Source organism: Crassostrea angulata, chromosome 9, assembly GCF_025612915.1.
Source record: "Crassostrea angulata isolate pt1a10 chromosome 9, ASM2561291v2, whole genome shotgun sequence".
Classification (NCBI taxonomy): Eukaryota; Metazoa; Mollusca; class Bivalvia; order Ostreida; family Ostreidae; genus Magallana; species Magallana angulata.
In genome coordinates, this window is record NC_069119.1 from 35,982,674 (window position 1) to 36,005,244 (window position 22,571).

Here is a 22,571-nt window from a genome sequence, read left to right on the forward strand (position 1 = left end):
TATCTTTATTTGTACCTATCTTTAATTCAATTGTACCTATCTTCAAATGATTTGAAGATAGGTACAATTAATTGAAGATAGGTACAATTATTTGAAGATAGGTACAAATATTTGAATATATGTTAATTTGGCGTTCACATGACTGTATATATATTTCGACAACGTGCCCCAAAAATCGGAGCAGAAATGGAAGTGATTCCATCACCATTTAATGCAACTGATATCAGTTATAACTGTTCCTTTCAACATTATTTTGAAAACTGACTTTCTAAAATCATATATAATCAAATAGGCTTATATGTTTCATGTTTATACATATGCAGAATTAGATCGAGTTTTAATCTCTCTCTCTCTCTCTCTCTCTCTCTCTCTCTCTCTCTCTCTCTCTCTCTCTCTCTCTCTCTCTCTCTCTCTTACCAAAATAGATTATACATTGTCCCTTGACAGTGTGATTAACCCGCTTTAAGAATCTGGATAATTTTTTTTTTTGAGAATTCCTAGAAGATGTGATTTTGAATTGTTTTATTTTTTTTATTTTTTTTTTTTTTTGGGGGGGGGGGGGGGTTGTTCCAGATTTTCGGATAGGTCTCCCTCCCCCTTTTATTCCACAATTTAAAATAAACCTACGAATGCATAAGTGAAAAAAACGAGGCAATCAAAAGTCTTGGACTTGGAGCGTCAGTGGTAACGTCAATCGCAGCTTCTCGGGCCTTTCTGACAGTCACGAGAAGCTGCGATTGTGCAAGCTACGTACGAATAACATGAGTTCGATTTATCATAACCCGTGTGTCGCCGGAAGTTCTGCTTCCAAATAAACAAAGATGGAATCTGGGCAGGTGAGACATGATTTAACACACTTTGCGTGACTTGCAAACACCGCTTATGTTTTGAATGCAGAGATATTGCGGTTCTGGCAAAATGCGCTTTGTATATGAATAATTGAGGAATTATAATTCGGGTTATTGGCATCCCCCCCCACCTTCGCAAATACTTACTGTTATTTCTTTTGTCAGGGACTAAAATGTTTATTAAAAAAAGGTTGCTAAAATAAGTAGCAAAAGGCGGACCCAGCCGAGATTTTGTAAAAGAAACCGATTTTTTGATGATTGCTACATATTTAAGCCATCGTTTAAAAGTGTATTTAATATTCATTTTGAAAAGTCGTTTTTGTACATTCAGTGCACTTTTTTAATATGACCATGATCAGTCTAGACGGACTCCCAAAACGGAGTCAACGGAAGTGAATTTCTGCAAGCATTTTGGACTCCGTTTTGGGAGTCTACGCATGCGCACTGGTACAAAATATGGCGATTTTTCGGTGAAAACATGGGGTCAACAAGAAATCGTCTTGCAAAGTGCTGCATGTGTTGGCAGACTTCTAACATGTTTTAAAAGACCCAGGATGTAATTTACTATCGATCGTATTTGCACGAAATAGGGGTTTATTTGCACTTAAGAAAGTTATTTCTCTTCGAAGTTGGACGTTTGGACGATGCTTAAAAAGTTATATTTTTGTGTTTTTCATGGAATTTAATCGTTAATAAAAGGTAAATTGCATTAAATTTTACTTCTTTGATATTGTGTTACAATTTAAAATCACCAAACCTACAAATTGATAAGTGCGTAAACGAAAAAAGCTTCGATTACTAACAAAAACATGGGTGCTCTAGCGATGATTAAAAACGTCTTTTTGGTATTTAAAAAATAGGATTGGTTGTTTAAAAGCCCAGAAAATGAAACAAATTATCACTCTAGATTCAATAACTCTTTAAATTGAACTGATAATTATCATCAAAACAGTTATAATTGTTCGCGGCATTCGCGATGTTAGGAAACCATGTTAAATACATAATTATTCAAGATAATTGGATAATTTAGCATGAAAAAGATTAAAATGAGACTATACTTTTAACAAACAATGATAAATAAACATACCCAAGCGTTAAATTTATTTCAAAACAGCTATAGTTGTGCGTGATCAAAGTTTTGGGTGAATTTTTCATTTTAAAAATTAATCTTACGTAATACAAGTTAACGGTTATGAACATATTACATTAATATGACACATAAACGTTCAGATATGTTTTTAAAAGTTTAGAATTAATTTTTGTCGTGTTTTTGACCAAATTTAGAGATTTATTTAGAACTAAGGGGCATAACTCGCACGTTGTTTACATTAGAAACGCCATTTTACCGCAATGCATGATGGAGCCAAAGACTCCGTTTTGGGAGTTAACTCCGTTTTGGGAGTCCCGTCTAGACTGATGATGAAGATCAATTGAAACAGCAGTTTTACTTGATGTTTTTTCTAGAGCTACACAGAAATACAAACACAGTGACTACACATGTACCATCATTGTATTTCAATCATTTTTGTAATTATCATAGTCAATAAAAAAAATAAAAAATTAAATTATAGAACTCCACTATCCTACAATTATCTAATTTTATTGATATAATCATGATTAATTTATTGTTTTTAATGTATATGGTCCCTTATGGCCCTTGATTTTGATTGTAGAATAAACACACATAGCTTACAGTCCCTGTAACGTTCTACTTTCCCACTTGAAGTGAGTGAACGGTGAGCATATGCTGAGCGAACGGCGAGTGCGCTCTGAGCGAACAGTCACCGCAATCGTACGTCGAGTGGCAAGATAACGGTGAGCGCACAGTAAATGATATGTGAGCACTGTGAACGCATGATGAGCGATTTATTTGGAGTGCCTTGGGAGCTATCCTTACATTGTGTTTCATCTATAATTAGGAAAAAATAACGTAAAGTACATGTATGTATTGTTATCACCCTAAATATGATATTAACTGAGTGAAGGATGAGTGAATGCTGAACGGTGATCGGAGCACAAGATGAACGCTCTGTGAGTGTTTTGTGAACGCACGGAAAAAAGGGAAAGTAGAATGTCTCAGGAACTCTACCCCCCCCCACCAAAAAAAAAATAGTTAAAATGTAAGAAATAGGATTGGCAATGGTCTTAAAATATTTGCTTCCACAGTATAACGTGTCATATAAGAAAATATTTACCGCGGTACATATACATGTTTGACATGCTAGTCTAACTAAGAGTTAGAGTTCTAGAATCTGAACTGGTGTTTGACTTTAAACATTTCATTCTCCTCAACCCCCCCCCCCCCCCCTTCCAAAAAAAAAGAATATGTGAACTTAGTGTTTCATCTAATATTGATCACTGATCTTTGCATCTCATTCCCAAAGTCCTGGAAAGTGCATTCATTTATCAAAAACCGATGTCGATACGAAATGTAACCAACAGTGGGTTTGCTACAATGTGGAATCTGTAGAGTACGTCTGATGTATTTACAGAGTGTTGATGACATGTTGGTGTGTTTGATGTATTTACAGAGTGTGGATGACATGTTGGTGTGTTTGATGTATTTACAGAGTGTGGATGACATGTTGGTGTGTTTGATGTCCATGGGATTCAGTTTTGAAGACGGACAGGAAGCAGTACAGAACGGACACCTTTCTGTTGAGAGAGCCGTGGAATGGTAAAAACGGACTCCAGTTTTGTCAGCATTCGCTGAATACTAATTTTCATGAATTTTGCTGTTGAGTTGACTGATTGAATGTGATGTTCATTAAAGATCAAAACATACTCATACCTATCCACAAAATATTTAGAAAATCCATGAAATTTGATGCCCATGAATATTAAGGTGCCTCACTACACCTTGAAATAGTTTCTCAAATCAGCAGAAAATTACTTGATTATGATAGAAAGCATGATGGATAAGAAGTATAGATGTCAAATAGGAGAAAAAAATGTGCAATTTTAGATAAAAAATGATATAATTTTCAAAAATGTCATTCAGTAAACATAAATAAAAGCCCCGAGTGGAGTCGAACTCATGACCTGCGGTTCACAAGCCTGATACTTTAACCACTGCACTATGATGATATACATCTGAATCAATCGATAACATTTAAATCGCCATCTTGTGACGTAGTGTCTTAAAAAGTATAAGTCTTGGTGTATAGTGAAGTACCTTAGCATAACCACAGCATGAATAAAACAGTCAAACTTGTTGAAAGATAAGGAACTGGCATATCAGGAAGTTATGCATAATGGTATATAGGGAAGTTATGATAAATTATGTCATTTCCTATCTCAGATATTGAAACACTTCCTGATCTCTTGAGATACATGACATGTTTCAAAGATTCAATGACTTTTATAAATGATGACAAAAAAATGGTCCCTGCTTGATAAATCTAATTTCCCAGTTTCTTTTTGAACTCAAACTATAAAGTATATGATATCTCAAAGCAGAATGTGACATTTTCAGAAATACATATATATGTCTTAGATATACAGTCATGTTCTTGTATGAAAATGACTCTGGTTGTTGATCCTTTTATATCAATCAAGATGAAATATTGTCAACTAATGCATTTATTTATTATAATTATACCAACTGTGCAAGAACCTACACATAAAGTACTATTAATATTAAGTGTTTTTTTCTACTAGTCTAATTAAGGTGGAATAACACATATTAATCACAAAATGGCTGACCTCTGATCAAAAAGATATTTCGTTTTATTATAAAGATTTCATCAACAGTAGCATGTAACTTACTCTATAGCCGACTGGATAAAGTGTTGGGCTTGTGATCCGTACATCCCGAGTTTGAATCCCCCAGGGTTTTATATTGTTACATGTACTTACAGACTTGAATTTTTTAGATATTCATTTTTTATCCCCAAACTACCAATTTTTCTCTTATTTGACAAATGTACAGTTTATTTATCATTATATCTTTCATAATCAAATAATTTATGGTTAATTTGAGTGACTTTTTCATGTTATTCAACCTTAAGATATTAAACTGTTGACATAATTTTCAGGATCCTTGCTGGCAAGCCTGGACAAACAAGCTCTGCTGGTGGACCGAGGCTTCAGTTACGGGCTGCAAAGCCAACGGTGTGTATTGAAAATTTAAAACAAATAGATTCTGCTACAACTGAGTACACACAGCCTTAATTTATCATTTCTTTTTGTTGGAAAAATCTTTGAAATTACCACTGGAGCAAAATGCGTGATCAGTAGTTTGTCCATGAAGCATATTTCTTTGAAAAATAATTTTCTTACATGTTAAAAAAATTCAAAGCTTTCTACAGAATACCTATTTAAATTCAATTGGGTCAATTTTCATGTGTCATATTGCAAAATTTCAAGTTGTCCAAGTTTAACTTGAGTGTGTAATAATTATTATAACATTGAATACAATGTACTAAACTTAATTTTTTGAAATTGCTAAAATATTAAATGTTGTTCAAGTTGTTGTAAATTGTTTACCTAAAACAACAAACATTGCCTAAAATAACACTCACACAGGTAACCAAGTTAATGATACACATGTCAGAACTGAGTTTTTACTGTTATAGTTAGAAAACGACTCTAATCCCTTTGTGAATCCTCCTGTCCCCCTGACAACCGTGCCAGACTCTGCATCCAGATCAACCAATCAAAATACAGCTGCTGTTTCAACCGACCAATCAAAACCTTCCAAATCCCATAGATCAGACTCTGATGATAACCAATCAGAGACCGTGATAAGTAGGCTACATTTGAGTGACAAGCAGAAGTGTGTCAGGGATGACTTTGAAGCCAAACGCCGGAAGGAGGCTAGAGATGATGCGCTTAAAGAGAAGCAAAGGCGCAAACGTGTATGTACTGTATTCGCCCCCATTTTATTTCTGCCCCATTTGCCATTGTGAGTAGGCGAATTTAAGACTGCATGGGCAAATTTCAATGTTTCAAATTATATTTCTATAAACATACTGTATCTGGGTGAATTCAACATGGGTCGAAACCTTTTGGAAATGTATAAGGGCGAAATTTACATTCATTTGACAGAAAATAACCCTGTATATGGTATTACATTAGAAGTATACAAAAAATCAGTCTGTGATACATTGACAATGGCTGTATACAGAAATATTATTAATTGAAAAGGAAGTACCGTAACTAGAGTATAATTATGGACCTACTCCTATTTTACTCCAAAGAATGTGAAGAACTATAATTTAATTTTGTTAAATTGAAAATTGGCATGATTGTATTGTTTTCACTCATGATGGGTGTTTTGTTAATATTTTTACTCAAGTTTGCCATCAGTAAAATGTAAAATGAAGCAACATTTGGAAACAGTTTTAAAATTTGCTTAAGTTGCCTTCTCAGTGTGAATATGTTAGGCTTTGCTCTGTGCAATGGGGTTCAAACACAGGATGAAGCTTTGCAGTTTTCTTAACTGAATGTTTACTGGATAAACTGGAATGGTGACTGGGTCATCTTTTTGTTGACTGAATAATAGAGCTTTATCCTGTGAAAATTGAACCTCTCCAGTCTTGAAGCAGTTTTAGGATTGTACTTTCTTTCTGAGTGATGCTCAGGATTTTTGTGTCCTTGTCACTTAAATTTTTCTCACATGCTTCTTTTTCCATTGATGAAGGATCATGAGAGAGTTCTAAAGGAAATCGCTGAGGACAGGGAGAAGAAGAAGATGACCAACCAGACCCCGGAGACGGTGACCAAGGACACCCTGGGGCCTGTAGCTGGTCCCTCAGCTGGCTCCCACCCCAAACAAACACCTGACAGGTGTCAGCTACAGGTGAGAAATCAGGTGTACTTCACCCTCAAATCAAATACATGAGAGTAAAATGAGTATAGATTCTGTTTATAAGTTTCAAGCCAGCGTTTGTTTGTTTTCTGTTGCTCTTACTAGTAATGTTTAATTCTTTTACGTTCATATTGGCCAAAGACAAGTAAGCCATTTTCTCATCATAAAACATGGTTTAAATATGATGAATTTATGTTTAATGTACATAAATAATCAAAATTTTTAGAATGCATATATGCACATAACCTCTATATGAACATATTCATATATAACACTTATGTGTCTAAGTTTCCATATTTCATGCATAAGTTTAAATATAGATTTTGAATTCTAAAATATCTCTAAAAATAAGTAAATATTCCTGAATAAGAAAGGGTTAACCAATATATAGTACATGTATAAACAGAGAGAACAATCTTTACATCCAGCTGTATTCAAGCCATTTGTATATCCATCTATATCCATCTATTGCAAGTACATGTATTTGCTTTCAACCTTGAGCTCATCAGTTGTAAATAATTGATTTTTTCTAGAGTTCATTGTCATGAAAAGAATTCCTTTCAGTTCAAATCAAATTTTGACATTTTCAGATCCGACTTCTGAGAGGAGACGTAGTAAAACAATCGTACCCAGCATCGGAACCATTCATAACTGTGTGGGAGTCGGTCACCAAACTGTGTCACTCCAGTGATATCGTGCTGATACAGGTAAAAACTATGAACTTCTTGATATTCTTTCACAATTTCTGGAATGTCTGGAAAGAAATGTAAAAAGCAAATACTTGACGTGTAGATAATGGGAACAAGTGGAACGCTGGTAGTTTTTATACCTTTAAGTTCAATACATGTACTAGATAGTTAATTTACAATGGCAAATTCAAATTAACTCTGATTTACCATGTTTCACTTCAACATTTTTTACCCTCACAGTATGTTTTGTAATCTGGTAGCCATTTCCATACCATAAGTTCACTGCTGAAAAAGGCGGAGGGGGTTGATACGGACATTTATTGGCCTCATCATAAACTCTAATAGCTAATCATTACCCCACTAAGAGTTTACTCCAGTGTGATTGTTTTGTGATTGTGTTTCAAAATTTATAATTATTCCTTTTTTGACCAGCCTTTTCCCCACCGAGAATTCACGGCGGGGGATTCCAAGTCCTCCCTTCTGGACCTACAGCTCACCCCATCTGCGTCCCTGATGGTGAAGAGGAAGGACGTCCCTCCCACACATGGCCAAGGTTAGAGGTCAAGGTTGTCAAATCTGATCAAATGCCAACTTCTGAAATGCTTCATTGGGGAATTTTTGTGAATATAGATAGTATTCTTCAAGCAAACAAATTTCCGACATTTGGTCATAAAAAAAAATATCGACAATCAATTTTGAAACCAGAATATTTATATAAACTTGACTGTAACAATGTAAACACGAAATTATGAATTTTAGAATATATGTAGAAGAGTTCTCTTTGATAACACTTAGTCCATTTAAGTACATATCAAATTGAGCAAAAAGTGAATATAAATCCATGTTTGCAAGTCAGTTTTAACCATCATATCTTTGTTAATTCTCTTGTGATATTGAATAATATTTGATTAATGGATTTTTTTTTTTTATTTAAAGACCAACAATTACCTGCAGTATCTTTACCAAGATCATTGGGTCAAGGTCAGCATGCATCGGGTCAAGGTCTATTACATTCTCCATTATCAATACCACCTGTAGCAGCAGCAGAAAGGCATGGTATGTACAGAGTAACAGACATGCACTTTTTCATTTTGGAATTTTTGTTGAATGTACTTGAGTTTTATGTTGAATAAATTTGAATTTTATGTTAAAATTTTGAAATGAAGTTTAATATTTGGTTGCATGGAATTAGATTTTCTGTTGCAGAGTGTTTAATTTTCTGATATATATATATAATGACTTTTTTAAGATACTGGGTTGAATGTTTTGTTATTATTAAGCTGCATTTTCCATTATGATTGTACATGTATTGAATTTTTACCTGAGCATCTTTTGTTGTATCAAGTTGAGTTTTCTGTTGTAATGAGTTGAATTTCTGTTGTAGATGAGGACATGGTTGAAGATGACGACAGTGACCGCGAGGAAGAGGAGGGACATCCCTTTCACCAAGGAATGCCCCCGGGATTCCCCCCAGGGTTCGGGGGACTAGGTGGTCTAGGGGGACTACCCATGATGCCAGGGATGCATTTAGGGGGAGGTATGACATTGTGAAAATTTGCTGGTGGAGCAAATATGTAATATACTTAAAGCTTTAAAAAAAGATTGCTGGAGCATGCATTAGGAGGAATTAGGGGAATGATTTAGAGCTATTATGTATTAAGTCTTAGGTGGAGGTATGTTGTGGAAGATATTATTAATGGAGTTGTAAGTTATGTATTTCATTGAAAAACTTTTAAATGAAGATTGCTGGATCATGCATTTAGGGGAAGGTATGGCATTTGAAATTTTATGGATGGATTTATTACATATTTTACTGAAAACTGAATTGAGAATGCATTTAGGAAAAGGTTAGGCATTGGAGATTTATTTTTTTTACTGTAGTAGAGTGACAGGGTTAGGATGGGACTACAATGGGAGGGGGGAATAAACATTTCACAGGGAAGAAAAATTAATTATTCTGAGAAAAAAATTGTTATGAAAATATGATACTACTTATATGCAAGCAGCTTGATTTTTGTTGATTCTCAGCTGTTAGACTGTGACCTATAGACAGTTCTTGGGACACAAGGGTTTTATAGTTTGATGTAGACTTATATTAATAAGAACAGATGTTTCAAAGATCTTCCTGAGAGCTGCAATTCTTAACAGATGATATGACTATAAAATCATCCAATTACAAAAGGGGCCTACCTGGTACTGGTTAACATAATATCAGGAGAAAATCTTTATGTTCAAAATTTATATGATGTCCATCTGTTTTTTATATGACTTCATAAAGCTGTCTTTTTATGGCTATTGTTGCTCAGGTAAGTGATGTGGCCCATGGGCCTCTTGTTAGTTGTTATGAATTCAAAGTATTTTTCACTAAGTTAATGGAGGATTGCAGGACGATTTCGCTGTAAAAGCTGAATGTTGATTGACTTTTGATAATTGACTTACAGCTGGAATGAATCAGAACCAGGCGTTTGAGGGGGTAGGTCAACGGTTGGGGTACCCCCATGATGAGGATGCCCATCACAATGTCCCTGCAGCTCAGTTAGCGGGTAAGCTAGCTGAACATATATGTGTGAAACTATTGTATACAATGTACGTTTATATTAAAGGAAACTGTCAAGAAAAACTCCATCATTTGTATATTTTAAGTCTGTCTTTCTGTCTGCCTGTATCATTTTCTTCTCATCAAAACTGAAAAAATTTCAGTTCACATTCAAGATAGAGACTTTAAAGTTTAAATTCAGTCAAGTGAAAGACCAAGGTTATATGGTGATTCCTACAGAAGATCAAGGCTATTGATTGAGATCAAGGGGATTGAATATGTGTTTCACAAATACATCATTTCTATTTAGCCTCTGAATGGTAGTCTTGGAGCCATGAATTGGCCTCATGTATGCAAACATACTGAACCTCATGCCAGTAGTGAAGATGCCTAAAATTATTAGCCTTAACATATGCAAAAATATTAATTTTGATCTCATGTTCATGATGTTTTAATACATTTCAGCTGAGAAGGCTCGTGAGAGATTCGCCAGACCAGCTCCAGTCCCTGAGAGACAGGAAGTTCAGTTACCAGTAACCTTGACCTATGATGTAAACTCCTTGACCCAGCTGTGCATGAACCACATCGCCCAGCGGCTGACCCAGCATGACCCCCGTCACCCTCTGTTGTCTCTCTCCGGGATTTCTGAGGATGTCGCACAAAAGATCCTAACCTACCTGCTGAAGGAAAAACTACTCAAGCCTAAAGTCCTAAATACATTTATTCCATGGTAACACCTTAATTTATAATTTTAAGTCAGATCTATAAAGAGGTTTTTTTTTACAATAAAAAAGCTATCTATGTATTCTGGCATTAGTTTTGATCACATTTATTAACTGGTAATTTATTAATTTATGACGTAATTTTCATTCTGATGTGCTCAAAAGTTTGAAGTCATAAAGATAAGATACTGTAAATCAACTTTTATTAGCGACAACTTTATTTCACGATTTACTTCCAATTAACTGGTTCGCGACGACTAATGTTCGCGACCAAGTCTTCTCCAGACCAGCCTTGTTAGAACAATCATACGACAACGAATGGTTTGCAGCGAGAAATATTTGCGAAGTCGATGTCTTCGTGAACCTTGCGAAAATTTCTCAAACGCGAATAAAAGTTGGTTTACAGTATATGCAAGTATTATAGCATCAGTCTTCAGGGATCTAGTTAAACTCACATTAATCGATGCATAAATGGAGAACAATTGTTCTTCCTCTGAAATCTGAAATATATTGTTATGTTTTTTTTTACATTTAAGCATTTTGTTTTTAAAAAAAAAATTGTGATCAATGAACAAACCACAAGATTAGTTGAGATAGACTAAATAATCACTTGGAAATCAATATGAATATATTTTCTTCACATTTCTTTCTTGCAGTTTCTTAAGGAAGTTGATCTTGGACTGTTACCCTTATGCAACCAATGAACTGCTTCATGCTGTAAGGTAAGAGGGTGTTAAAAATGATAAACATGTTCCAAATGTCTGGAATTTTTGGTATATTTTGCCCTTTTTTTTGTACAATATTGTGAATATGGTAAAAAAAAAACACCACACACAGAAATTAGTGACAATTACATGACATTTTATACAGGAATATTCAATCAAATTGAAGAGTTTATTGATAAACATTCGCTTCAATTTTAAAACCTTTGCAACACATGAAAAAAAAAAGGATAAATATACAGTATTCTTTAATTTGATAGATATTGAAGATAACCATATTTTTTAATCAAAAAATGTACATGTATTGAATATGCTGAGCTTATTTTAAGGTATCACTGCCAGCTACAGACACTTAGTTTGAATTCATGCTCCTTGATAACCGATGCTGGATTGTTAGAGTTGACAAGTGAGTACATGTTAAATGTTCAATTTATATTCTATGTGGCTTAACAATAAATATACAGAAAGTAAATATGATGTAATTGTAAATGTTTCAGGTTTAAAAAAGCTGAAACACCTTAACCTCAGTGGATGTCGACAACTCACCGACAAATGTCTGGAGATTGTAAAAGGTATGTTGTAAAATATAACATATTGTTATACCCCTGTAAAACAGCTACTATATAACTCTATGAAAAAAAGTCCAGCATTTTGACTGTTGGACTTGAACTGTTTGATTGGAACTGTTAAAATCGACTTTTAAAAAAGACTATTGACCGGTGACGTCACATGCATTCCGCAAAAACGTGTTATTGATTAGAAGGGGTATAAGAAAACAGTTGTTGACTGTTTCTTGGGCAAAAGTTGATCTGTCGGATCGGCTCGCAAACTGTTGCCCGCAGCCTTCGGCCTTGGGCAACAGTTTGTGAGCCGATCCGACAGATCAACTTTTGCCCAAGAAACAGTCAACAACTGTATAATACAACTCACCAACAAATGTCTAGAGATTGTGAAAGGTATGTTGTAAAATATAACATAATACAACTCACTGACAAATGTCTAGAGATTGTGAAAGGTATGTTGTAAAATATAACATAATACAACTCACTGACAAATGTCTGGGTATGTTGTAAAATATAACATAATACAACTCACCAACAAATGTCTAGAGATTGTGAAAGTTATGTTGTAAGATATAACATAATACAACTCACTGACAAATGTCTAGAGATTGTGAAAGGGACTATGTTGAAAAATATGTCAAAATTTATAAGCAAGAGAATAATTATATAAATCTATTTACCTCATGACAACTAGAATCTAATTATTTTAAATTCAATTATGAATAAGAGCATCATGATTGTGTATTCATTCATCCTAGAGATGCCGGGCCTGGTCTCTCTTAATCTGGATGGAACCGGAGTGACAGAGTCCGGATTTATCGGGATAATTCCAAGTCTTCCCGCCAGTCTACAAGTCCTGAATCTGAACAGAATGAACATCACAGAGAAACTACTGACCCACCTTAAAGGTCTACTACTGTAGAATCATCTTAATTACTTTAGATTTCTAATTAGATAAAAGAATTATCTTAATCACTGTAGAATCTTAATTAGATAAAAGTCACAGAGGAACTCCAGAGGTCTCCTACTGTAGAATCATGTTGACCAAACTTTACCTTTCTGAAATATCCAATCATAAGTTTACAGTGATAATGTGTGTATTTATCTGACTTGTTTTGTGTTTACAGATTTAGAGAACTTGAAGGTTCTGTGCCTGGAACACACAAAGGTAACAACCTTGTATGAAATACTGTGGTTTCATCAATATTCAAGGGTATCAATTTTCGTGGATAAAGTGAAAATCACAGTTTCAAGGATACGTAAATTCGTGGCTGATGATCCTATCAATACAAAATGTTAGAGGAGATTGCACTTCAACGAACATTAAATTTCATGGACCAACCTAACAACGAAATCCACGAAAATTGGTATTCAACAAATATTGGTGAAACCACGGTATACATGTAAAACAGTAAAGTCTGTTATAGTATTGTGTTTACTGTAAATTCCTAATTAAAAGCAAGGACTTAATAACCGCGTAAAATCGCGGGAAGCACATCTCGCAGATTTTGAAATCTCGCTTTAATATTTCGAAGAGATATTAACTATTAGGGAATATGATAAAAAATGTGTGTTCGCGATTTTATTTTCTCGCAATTTGATGCATAACGATAGAATCGCAGAATTAAGTAAGTACTCACGTAAAATAAGGAAACTACAGTATTTTGTATGTAAAATTAGCTGGAACAAACTTAATATTATAACAAGACAATGTCTGCTATGAAATAATTTCCATGCTTTAGGTTTTCAAAGAATAGCCATAAATTCTGTTCTCTGGCTGCATTTAATTCCTTCTTGTTTACTCTTAAAACTTTTCTTGTGTTATTCGGATCACTTAGTTACATGTAACTCCAAATCCATTAATATGAACTTGATTACCTAAGACAAAGTGCATTGCTGACAGATAAAGGGCTGTGACTTCTGTAAATTAAGACATGTATGTACTGTTGATTTGTAGATTTGTGGGTTATCTGGAGTAGAACAACTGAAGAGTTTGGAGACACTTGATGTGTCACAGACAGACATAGTATCCGAGTCACTGCTGTGTATGGGAGACAATCTTTCGTGTCTGGGTATAGCTAACACAGAGAGAGTGAATGGAGACTTGGCCCTACAGTATATACAGAGTAAGTTATAAAACACTATGTCATAAACTGGGATAGTGACATAGTGCCATAGTCCCTGCTTTGTTTAAAAGACAATCTTACGTGCCTGGGTATAGCTAACACAGAGAGAGTGAATGGAGACTTGGCCCTACAGTATATACAGAGTAAGTTATATAACACTACGCCATTGACTGACATAGTAGCAGAGTAAGCAAAATTTCACTACGCCATAGACTGACATACATGTACTAGCAGAGTAAGGTAAATTTCACTTCGCCATAGACTGACATAGTATGTATACAATGTACAGAGTAAGTTAAATTTTACTATGCCATAGACTGACATAGTAGTATCTAGGTCCTGCATTGTCTTGGAGACAACCTACTGTGTTTGGTTATTGCCAACCCAAAGATAGTTATAGAAGTCCTTTTAGAATCATCCAAAGGATCATGGGAAAAGTGACATTCACGCAGGATTATTAGCTTATGATGGAGTTCTTACAAAGTCATCGTAGCTAGCCATGTGACCATTTAGAATAAAGAGTTTGTATTTGTTCTCTCTCTCTCTCTCTCTCTCTCTCTCTCTCTCTCTCTCACTTCACACTTATCTTGAATCTCATCTATTTCAACAGGATTGTCTCTGCGATCCCTGAGCCTTCCAAGTAGACTTACCACCACAGACACTGGACTTCAGTTCATCAGTCGTAAGTACACAGTCTCTTTGTACCATAATCATTTACAATATATCAGGTTCTTTTTGCAATCTTGAATTTAACAGCATTCACATAAAAAATTACATCCAGTTTTTAATGCTGTTAAAAAGTTAGAAGGTTACAGATTTACCCCATTTTTTTTGCGAATTTTGACTTACAAAAATCCCCCTTATATACAGTACTTAACCACGACAGTACAGTTTTAATAGTACTGCTCTCCTATTAAAGACTCGATTGTAATTGTGTCATCAGAATTATCAAGTGTCTTATTGTCTGTCATTGATTGGCTCTCAACAGCTCATGGATAATAAGAGTGCTGAGGCATCTTCAGCAGAGCGAGTGCTCGCGAGCGCTTGCCATGATTTGTGTTACAGGTATAGGGAATTTTGGCAAGCGCTCGCTCTATAGAACACGCCTCTGGCATGGTATGCCCTAGGTATAAGTTCTGAATGTGACATCACTTTAAACCACTTGTTACATACGTATTTCTAAGATAAAAAAAGTTAAAATAGTTATTGCCAAATGTAAGTAAAATGTTGATTTATTCGACACTTTCTTTGTAGACAGTTATATGAATCATAAAACTAAAATTACAATTTTATTGTATATATTTATAATAGAAATTATGAAACACTGATTCATACAAGAATTTCTGTTGAAAGTTAAATAAATTATAAAACTGTAAAATATTCATCACCTTTTGTTGTAGACATGCCTTTAACCGAACTTGATCTCACCAACTTCATCAATGTGGGGGACGACGGGATGCAGTATATAGGGAAAATAAAAACGTAAGTAAGCAAGGGGGAAAAACGTAAATAGGCAAGGAGATGCAGTATATAGGGAAAATAAAAACGTAAGTAAGCAAGGGGGAAAAACGTAAATAGGCAAGGAGATGCAGTATATAGGGAAAATAAAAACGTAAGTAGGCAAGGGGAAAAAACGTAAATAGGCAAGGAGATGCAGTGTATAGGGAAAATAAAAACGTAAGTACGCAAGGGGGAAAACGTAAATAGGCAAGGAGATGCAGTATATAGGGAAAATAAAAACGTAAGTAGGCAAGGGAAAAAAAACGTAACTAGGCAAGGAGATGCAGTGTACAGGGAAAATAAAAACGTAAGTAGGCAATGGGGAAAAACGTAAATAAGCAAGGAGATGCAGTATATAGGGAAAATAAAAACGTAAGTAGGCAAGGGGAAAAAAACGAAACTAGGCAAGGAGATGCAGCATATAGGGAAAATTAAAACGTAAGTAGGCAATGCGGAAAAACGTAAATAAGCAAGGAGATGCAGTATATAGGGAAAATAAAAACGTAAGTAGGCAAGGGGAAAAAACGTAAATAGGCAAGGAGATGCAGTATATAGGGAAAATAAAAACGTAAGTACGCAAGGGGAAAAACGTAAATAGGCAAGGATATGCAGGATATAGGGAAAATAAAAACGTTAGTAGGCAAGGGGAAAAAACGTAAATAGGCAAGGAGATGCAGCATATAGGGAAAATAAAAACGTAAGTACGCAAGGGGAAAAACGTAACTAGGCAAGTAGATGCAGTATATAGGGAAAATAAAAACGTAAGTAAGCGAGGGGGAAAAACGTAAATAAGCAAGGAGATGCAGTATATAGGGAAAATAAAAACGTAAGTACGCAAGGGGAAAAACGTTAAAAGGCAAGGAGATGCAGTATATAGGGAAAATAAAAACGTAAGTAGGCAAGGGGAAAACGTAAATAGGTAAGGAGATGCAGTATATAGGAAAAATAAAAACGTAAGTACGCAAGGGGAAAAACGTAAATAGGCAAGGAGATGCAGTATATAGGGAAAATAAAAACGTAAATAGGCAAGGGGAAAAAACGTAAATAGGCAAGGAGATGCAGTATATAGGGAAAATAAAAATATAAGTAGGCAAGGGGAAAAAAACTTAAGTAGGCAAGGGAATGCAGCATATTTTGAAAATAAAAAATTAAGTAGGCAAGGGGGAAAAAACTTAGGTAGAAAAGGAGATAAGGTGATGCAGCATATAAAGGGAAATGTATTTAGACAAGGGAATGCAGCATACAGGAAAAATAAAAACGTAAGTATGCAAAGGAAAAAAAAATGTTGGTAGGCAAGGGAAAGCAGCATATAGGGAAAGTAAAAATGTAAGTAGGCAAGGGAATGCAGCATATTGGGGAAGTATAAATGTAAGTAGGCAAGGGAATGCAGCATATTGGGGAAGTATAAATGTAAGTAGGCAAGGGAATGCAGCATTTAGGGAAAGTAAAAATGTAAGTAGGCAAGGGGATGCAGCATATTGGGAAAGTAAAATTGTAAGTAGGCAAGGGGATTAAAGAATATAGGGCTCTATATTGCAATCAGTCATACAAGATTGTTGTGATAATTGTGCTTAATGATTGTATGATAGAAGATAAATTTCTTTCAACTGCTCTACAGAAACTTACTTTTATTTTACATTATGAACCTGCAGTAGCGTAAAAAGATGTATACAAATGGAATCAGTTTTAAAGATAACATAATTATATATTGCCTTATTGGTAATACAACCAAATTATATTATTATAATTCACCCTTACCAAATTAAGATTGTATTGAATAGTTCAAAGCTCACTTGCACACATTGTTTAATTTTATAGATTTTTAAAATGTACCCTAGGTTGAGGAAACTTCTGCTTAGCAATACCAAAATAACCGATGCTGGGATGAATGAACTAAAAGGTAAGATGCACCTATTGTGTTTTTTAGCTCACCTGAGCTGAAAGCTCAAGTGAGCTATTCTGATCACATTTTGTCCGTCGTCCGTCTGTCCGTCTGTCTGTCCGTCCGTCTGTAAACTTTTTACATTTTGAACTTCTTCTCTAAAACCGCTTATCCAATTTCAACCAAATTTGGCACAAAGCATCCTTAAGGGATGGCGAATATAAATTGCAGAAATAAAAGTCCGATCTGTATTCAAAGCGGAGAAAACCTTGAAACTGTAGAAAAAGGGGGGTGCATTTTTAAAAATCTTCTTCTCAAGAACTACTGATTTCAATTCAACGTAGTTTAGCATAAATTATCCTTATGGGAAGGAAAATATAAATTGCAAAAATTAAGGTCTAATTCTGTTTCAAATCTGAGTTATTACGAAATTAATAATAAAGGAAAGGCGTGTTTCAGCTTCGCGTTCGGCATCCGGTAAAATGGGGAGGCAAGACTTGGCCTGGGCAAAACAAAAGATTGGCAGTTATTAATCTGCCAATCTCATTAAAATTTCAGGATATTTGATGGACCAGTAATATTTGTATTCGCTGTAAATATGCCGCAAAATAATGCGTATTTGTAATTGACGATTGTCGATCTGCCCCGGCTTTTATTTTGCCACGGCCCGGGTTTGCATACCCATTTTACCAAGACTCGTATTCCATACTTCTAAAACGAGGCTCTTTGTTTAAAGCAGCTATGACATTATACGAAAAAGGGTCGACCTGACTATGATGAATTTGCTTGTTATGCAACAGTTCGCGTATGAAGAGAAATTTTTGAAACATGCAAAATATATTGGTGCCGATTTTGTGAAGTAAATTGAGGCTAAATATTTCAATGCGTTGACAGTTTTCACACATGACGTTGGTGTTAGCTTGTTCTGATTTTCGTTTCGTTTTCATTATTTATGCTTTGTAACTTGGAGACTATCGTCTGTATTTCGTGATTTTTACGTATCAAATCAAACAGATACTTCGGTAAATCAAACACTTAACTGTTTACCTGCGCAAATTAAGCAAAATCTGATGTATCAAAAAAGTACTGAAATACAATTCATTCTATCGGTAATTCGGCATTATCTTTTGCGTAATGGTAGATTACAATGCAATAGGTTTTGTTGAGTCGCTCGGCATTTTCTCGAGTTTATTCAGTTTAAATAGAGTTTGATATCGCTGACGGAAATATGTAGGTATATACATGTATATATATGATTCATTTCGAAAAAATAAATTGTGTTCTTTATTTGTTATAGTGCATGTTTCTTGTGTTTAATTGTTTACAGTTTCTATTTACTAACCATATTTGAGTGTTACGCTTCGATTTATAAGCAAGATACAGAGATTTGCTCACAATTCTATGTTTGTACACAGATCTTAAAAACTAAAGATTAAAAAAGTGAAAAAATTGTCAATATTTATTAAGAAAATTTTCAAAGTCTGTTCTTCCAGAAACCAACTTTAAAAATTATTGTATTGTAAACTTAACCTTTTAAGCTCACCTGAGGGTGGGGCCACAATGGGGGGGGGGGGGTCGAAGTTTAACAAATAAATATATAGAGTAAATCTTTAAAAATCTTCTTCTCAGAAACTAATCAGCCAGGAAAGCTGAAACTTGTGTGAAAGCATCCTCAGGTAGTGTAGATTCATAGTTGTGAAAATCATGACCCCCGGGGGTAGGGTGGGGCCACAATGGGAGATCGAAGTTTTACATAGGAATATATACAGTAAATCTTTAAAAATCTTCTTCTCAGAAACTAATCGGTCAGAAAAAGCTGACACTTGTGTGGAAGTATGCTCAGGTAGTGTAAATTCAAAGTTGAAAAAATCATGGCCCCGGGGGTAGGGCCACAATGGGGGGTCGAAGTTTAACATATGAATATATAAAGTAAATCTTTAAAAATCTTCTTCTCAGAAACTAATCGGCCAGGAAAGCTGACACTTGTGTGGAAGCATCCTCAGGTAGTGTAGATTGAAAGTTGTGAGAATCATGACCCCTGGGGTAGAGTGGGGCCACAATGGTGGGTCGAAGTTTTACAAAAGAATATATAGAGTAAATCTTTAAATATCTTCTTCTCAGAAACTAATCAGCCAGGAAAGCTGAAACTTGTGTGAAAGCATCCTCAGGTAGTGTAGATTCATAGTTGTGAAAGTCATGACCCCCGGGGGTAGGGTGGGCCCACAATGGGGGATCGAAGTTTTACATAGGAATATATACAGTAAATCTTTAAAAATCTTTTTCTCAGAAACTATTCAGCCAGGAAAGCTGACACTTGTGTGGATGCATCCTCAGGTAGTGTAAATTCAAGGTTGTGAAAATAATAACCCCTGGGGGTAGGTTGGGGCCATAATGGGGGGTCGAAGTTTAACATATGATTATATAAAGTAAATCTTTAAAAATCTTCTTCTCAGCCAGGAAAGCTGAAACTTGTGTGGAAGCATCCTCAGGTAGTGTAGATTCAAGGTTGTGAAAATCATGACCCCTGGGGGTAGGTTTGGGCCACAATGGGAGGTCGATGTTTTACATAGGAATAAACATAGTAAATCATTAAAAATCTTCTTCTCAGAAACTAATCAGCTAGGAAAGCTGAAACTTGTGTGAAAGCATCCTCAGGTAGTGTAGATTCAAGGTTGTGAAAATCATGATCCCCAGGGGTAGGGTGGGGCCACAATGGGGGGGGGGGTGTCAAAGTTAAACAAAGGAATATATAGGGTAGATCTTTAAAAATCTTCTCAGAAACTAATCAGCTAGATGATTCTTTACAATTGTTAAGACTTTGGCCCCAGGACAATTCTTAGGCATCACGAGAAGGTTCAGAGTTTGATGTACGTTTATATCCCATATATAAACTATTGTTAAGCATCTTTTTGAGAACTGCAATACTCAACATATGATATGACTATAAAATCATCCTGTTAGAAAAGGGACTAATGATTATAAACATAAGAATGTCCAGGGGAAAATGGATTTTATTTATACAGGATCTACATGTATTATTGTACATTGTCCAGATAGTTTGTATTATGACTCCATTAAGCTGATTTTATCATACCTATTGTTCCTCAGGTGAGCGATGTGGCCCATGGGCCTCTTGTTGAATTGCTGACAGGGTTATTTTTGCCCCTTGTTATTTTATCCTTTCTTTACTTGCAAATGGCATTAAGTTTTGAATTTGTCCAGATTCAGTTGTGTTTAATTTTAAAGAATTTAAGACATTGGTGCCCAGTCTTAAATTTGTCTGCTGACAAGGGCAAAAAGGATTTAAAAAATGCCCAAATATATATCTCTACACATAAACACGAGAGTTTGTTCTGCAGACTGAATCATATCCCATGTTCTTCAGATTTGAAAGATTTACAGATTCTTTATCTGGACAGAACTTTAGTTACAGATGTTTGTTCTGAAGTCATTAAATGTAAGTACAGACTAGTAATTCTAGGTTGTTTTCATATTCAATCTATTTTTTATTTTCGTCTTTAAATTGTCTATAAAAATATGTTTTTATGGATAATTTATGAGAAGTGTAAAGCTTTTTTTTTTTAAAGAGAAATCGATTTCAGTAGGAAATGCATTGGTTTTTCTGTCTGATTTTTTTTTTTACTTCTTTAATTTTGATGGGGAGGAGGATGTTTATAAATCAATTATTTGATTCCTAACTATTATCTACATGTAAATTAAGCTGAACTAAAAATTTCTACAGTAACTCTTAAATGTCTTGAATAGTGTATTTTGAATTTTGTTGTGTTTTTTTTTCTTCAGGTTTCCAAGGCCTTGTTGAGCTTAGTCTTGCAAGCACAGGGTAGGTAGCCATTGTAATCATAATGAAAAGAAAAAAATCCACTTCCTTAGTCATATGATAACAAGTCTTAGGGTTACAACAGAACAACAACAGTCAGAAAATAAAGAACAGACATAAAATTAATAGACATTAAGAAAACTTGATTTCATTGATTCACTGATACAATGTTCTGGAAAAAAAAACCAAAGTTTTAGTTTTGGGTCATGAATATACACTGTAAATTGAATTTTAAAATAAATGTTTTTATTTTCAGCATAACTAGTCAGTTTTTGTGTAATGGTGCTCTGAACAGCTGCCACGACTTGTCAAAACTTAACCTGTGTAGGACACTTGTTTCTAACAGAGGTAATTCACATAGTCTTTATCTATTGATCATGAATCTTTATCTATCAGACGTTTTTTGACCATTGATCTTTGCCTGATAAACCTGTATCCTACGTCTTCATTTGTTGTGCCTCTTTATCCAACATAGGTACTTATCATTATATGTGATTCAACAAGGGTACTTAAAAACATTATTATTACATGTGTCTATCTGTTATAGGAGTATTGAGCCTGCAATCTGACAGTCTCACTCTAATTAACCTGGACGGGACGCGTGTAAAGCCCACTGTAGTAGAGACCCTACAGACTCAGTGTCCAAACCTCCGGAAAGTAACGACCGCCAACATTATACCTGTAAACTCTGACGACGAGGGGTGAAGTGTCCCTTTGTATGAAATATCCCTTTATGAGTGATCAGGGACGTCAGGGCAGTCAACTCCAACGATTAATGATCAAAATTCTCTCTTTGAGTGCCCAAGCACATACAATCAGTCGGAAGAATATAAAAATTTTCTGATCACCTGTTGTTTGCCCATCTGTCTGTAAACTTTTAACATTTTTGACTTATTTTGATTTATTACATGAAATATCTAAACAAGGAAAAAAGGGTGTGAGTCTTTAAAAATCTCTTCTCAATAACCACTGCACCAGAAATCCAAATATTCACACCGAATATACATTGTGTATATATAGTAAAGATTCTAAATTATGACCCCCGAACCAATACCGAAGCCCCAAGAGAAATGCTTAGCAAAAAAAAAAGGAAAAATGTTTAAAAAGTCCTCCTCTTTGTAACAACTACAATGCTACAATTTATGAGATAACTATAATACAAGCCTTGTCAGATCTCTTATTTTTTTGCAGAATTTAGTGTCAAACCTTGAAATGTAATTATTATATGAAAGTTGTACAATAATTTTGAAGAATTTTATATTTTATAATTTCGGAAGAGAATTAACAAGAACTGTTGTGCGGATGAGTATTGTGGCTCATAGGCCTCTTGTTT

The 22,571-nt window shown here is 34.9% G+C and overlaps 1 protein-coding gene across 2 annotated transcripts; it reads left to right on the forward strand.

Annotated features, from left to right (window-relative positions):
- Nucleotides 1–793: 793 nt before the first annotated feature.
- LOC128164104 (uncharacterized) lies at nt 794–22,087 on the forward strand. 2 transcript variants are annotated; one of them, XM_052827849.1, is made up of 25 exons: nt 794–836; nt 3,380–3,525; nt 4,886–4,961; nt 5,426–5,707; nt 6,493–6,651; nt 7,251–7,367; nt 7,782–7,902; nt 8,286–8,405; nt 8,734–8,886; nt 9,791–9,892; nt 10,351–10,615; nt 11,264–11,329; nt 11,659–11,735; nt 11,827–11,901; nt 12,651–12,800; nt 13,020–13,060; nt 13,850–14,018; nt 14,090–14,161; nt 14,629–14,700; nt 15,419–15,500; nt 17,357–17,418; nt 20,786–20,857; nt 21,202–21,241; nt 21,495–21,586; nt 21,786–22,087. In XM_052827849.1, exons 1-25 carry the CDS (start codon nt 822–824, stop codon nt 21,941–21,943), a joined length of 2,784 nt encoding a protein of 927 aa, XP_052683809.1. In that variant the 5' UTR covers nt 794–821; the 3' UTR covers nt 21,944–22,087. The 2 variants fall into 2 exon arrangements, with proteins under 2 accessions (XP_052683809.1, XP_052683808.1); XM_052827848.1 differs by lacking the exons at nt 14,090–14,161; nt 20,786–20,857; nt 21,202–21,241; nt 21,495–21,586; nt 21,786–22,087 and having other exon boundaries at nt 17,337–17,405.
- Nucleotides 22,088–22,571: the final 484 nt, after the last annotated feature.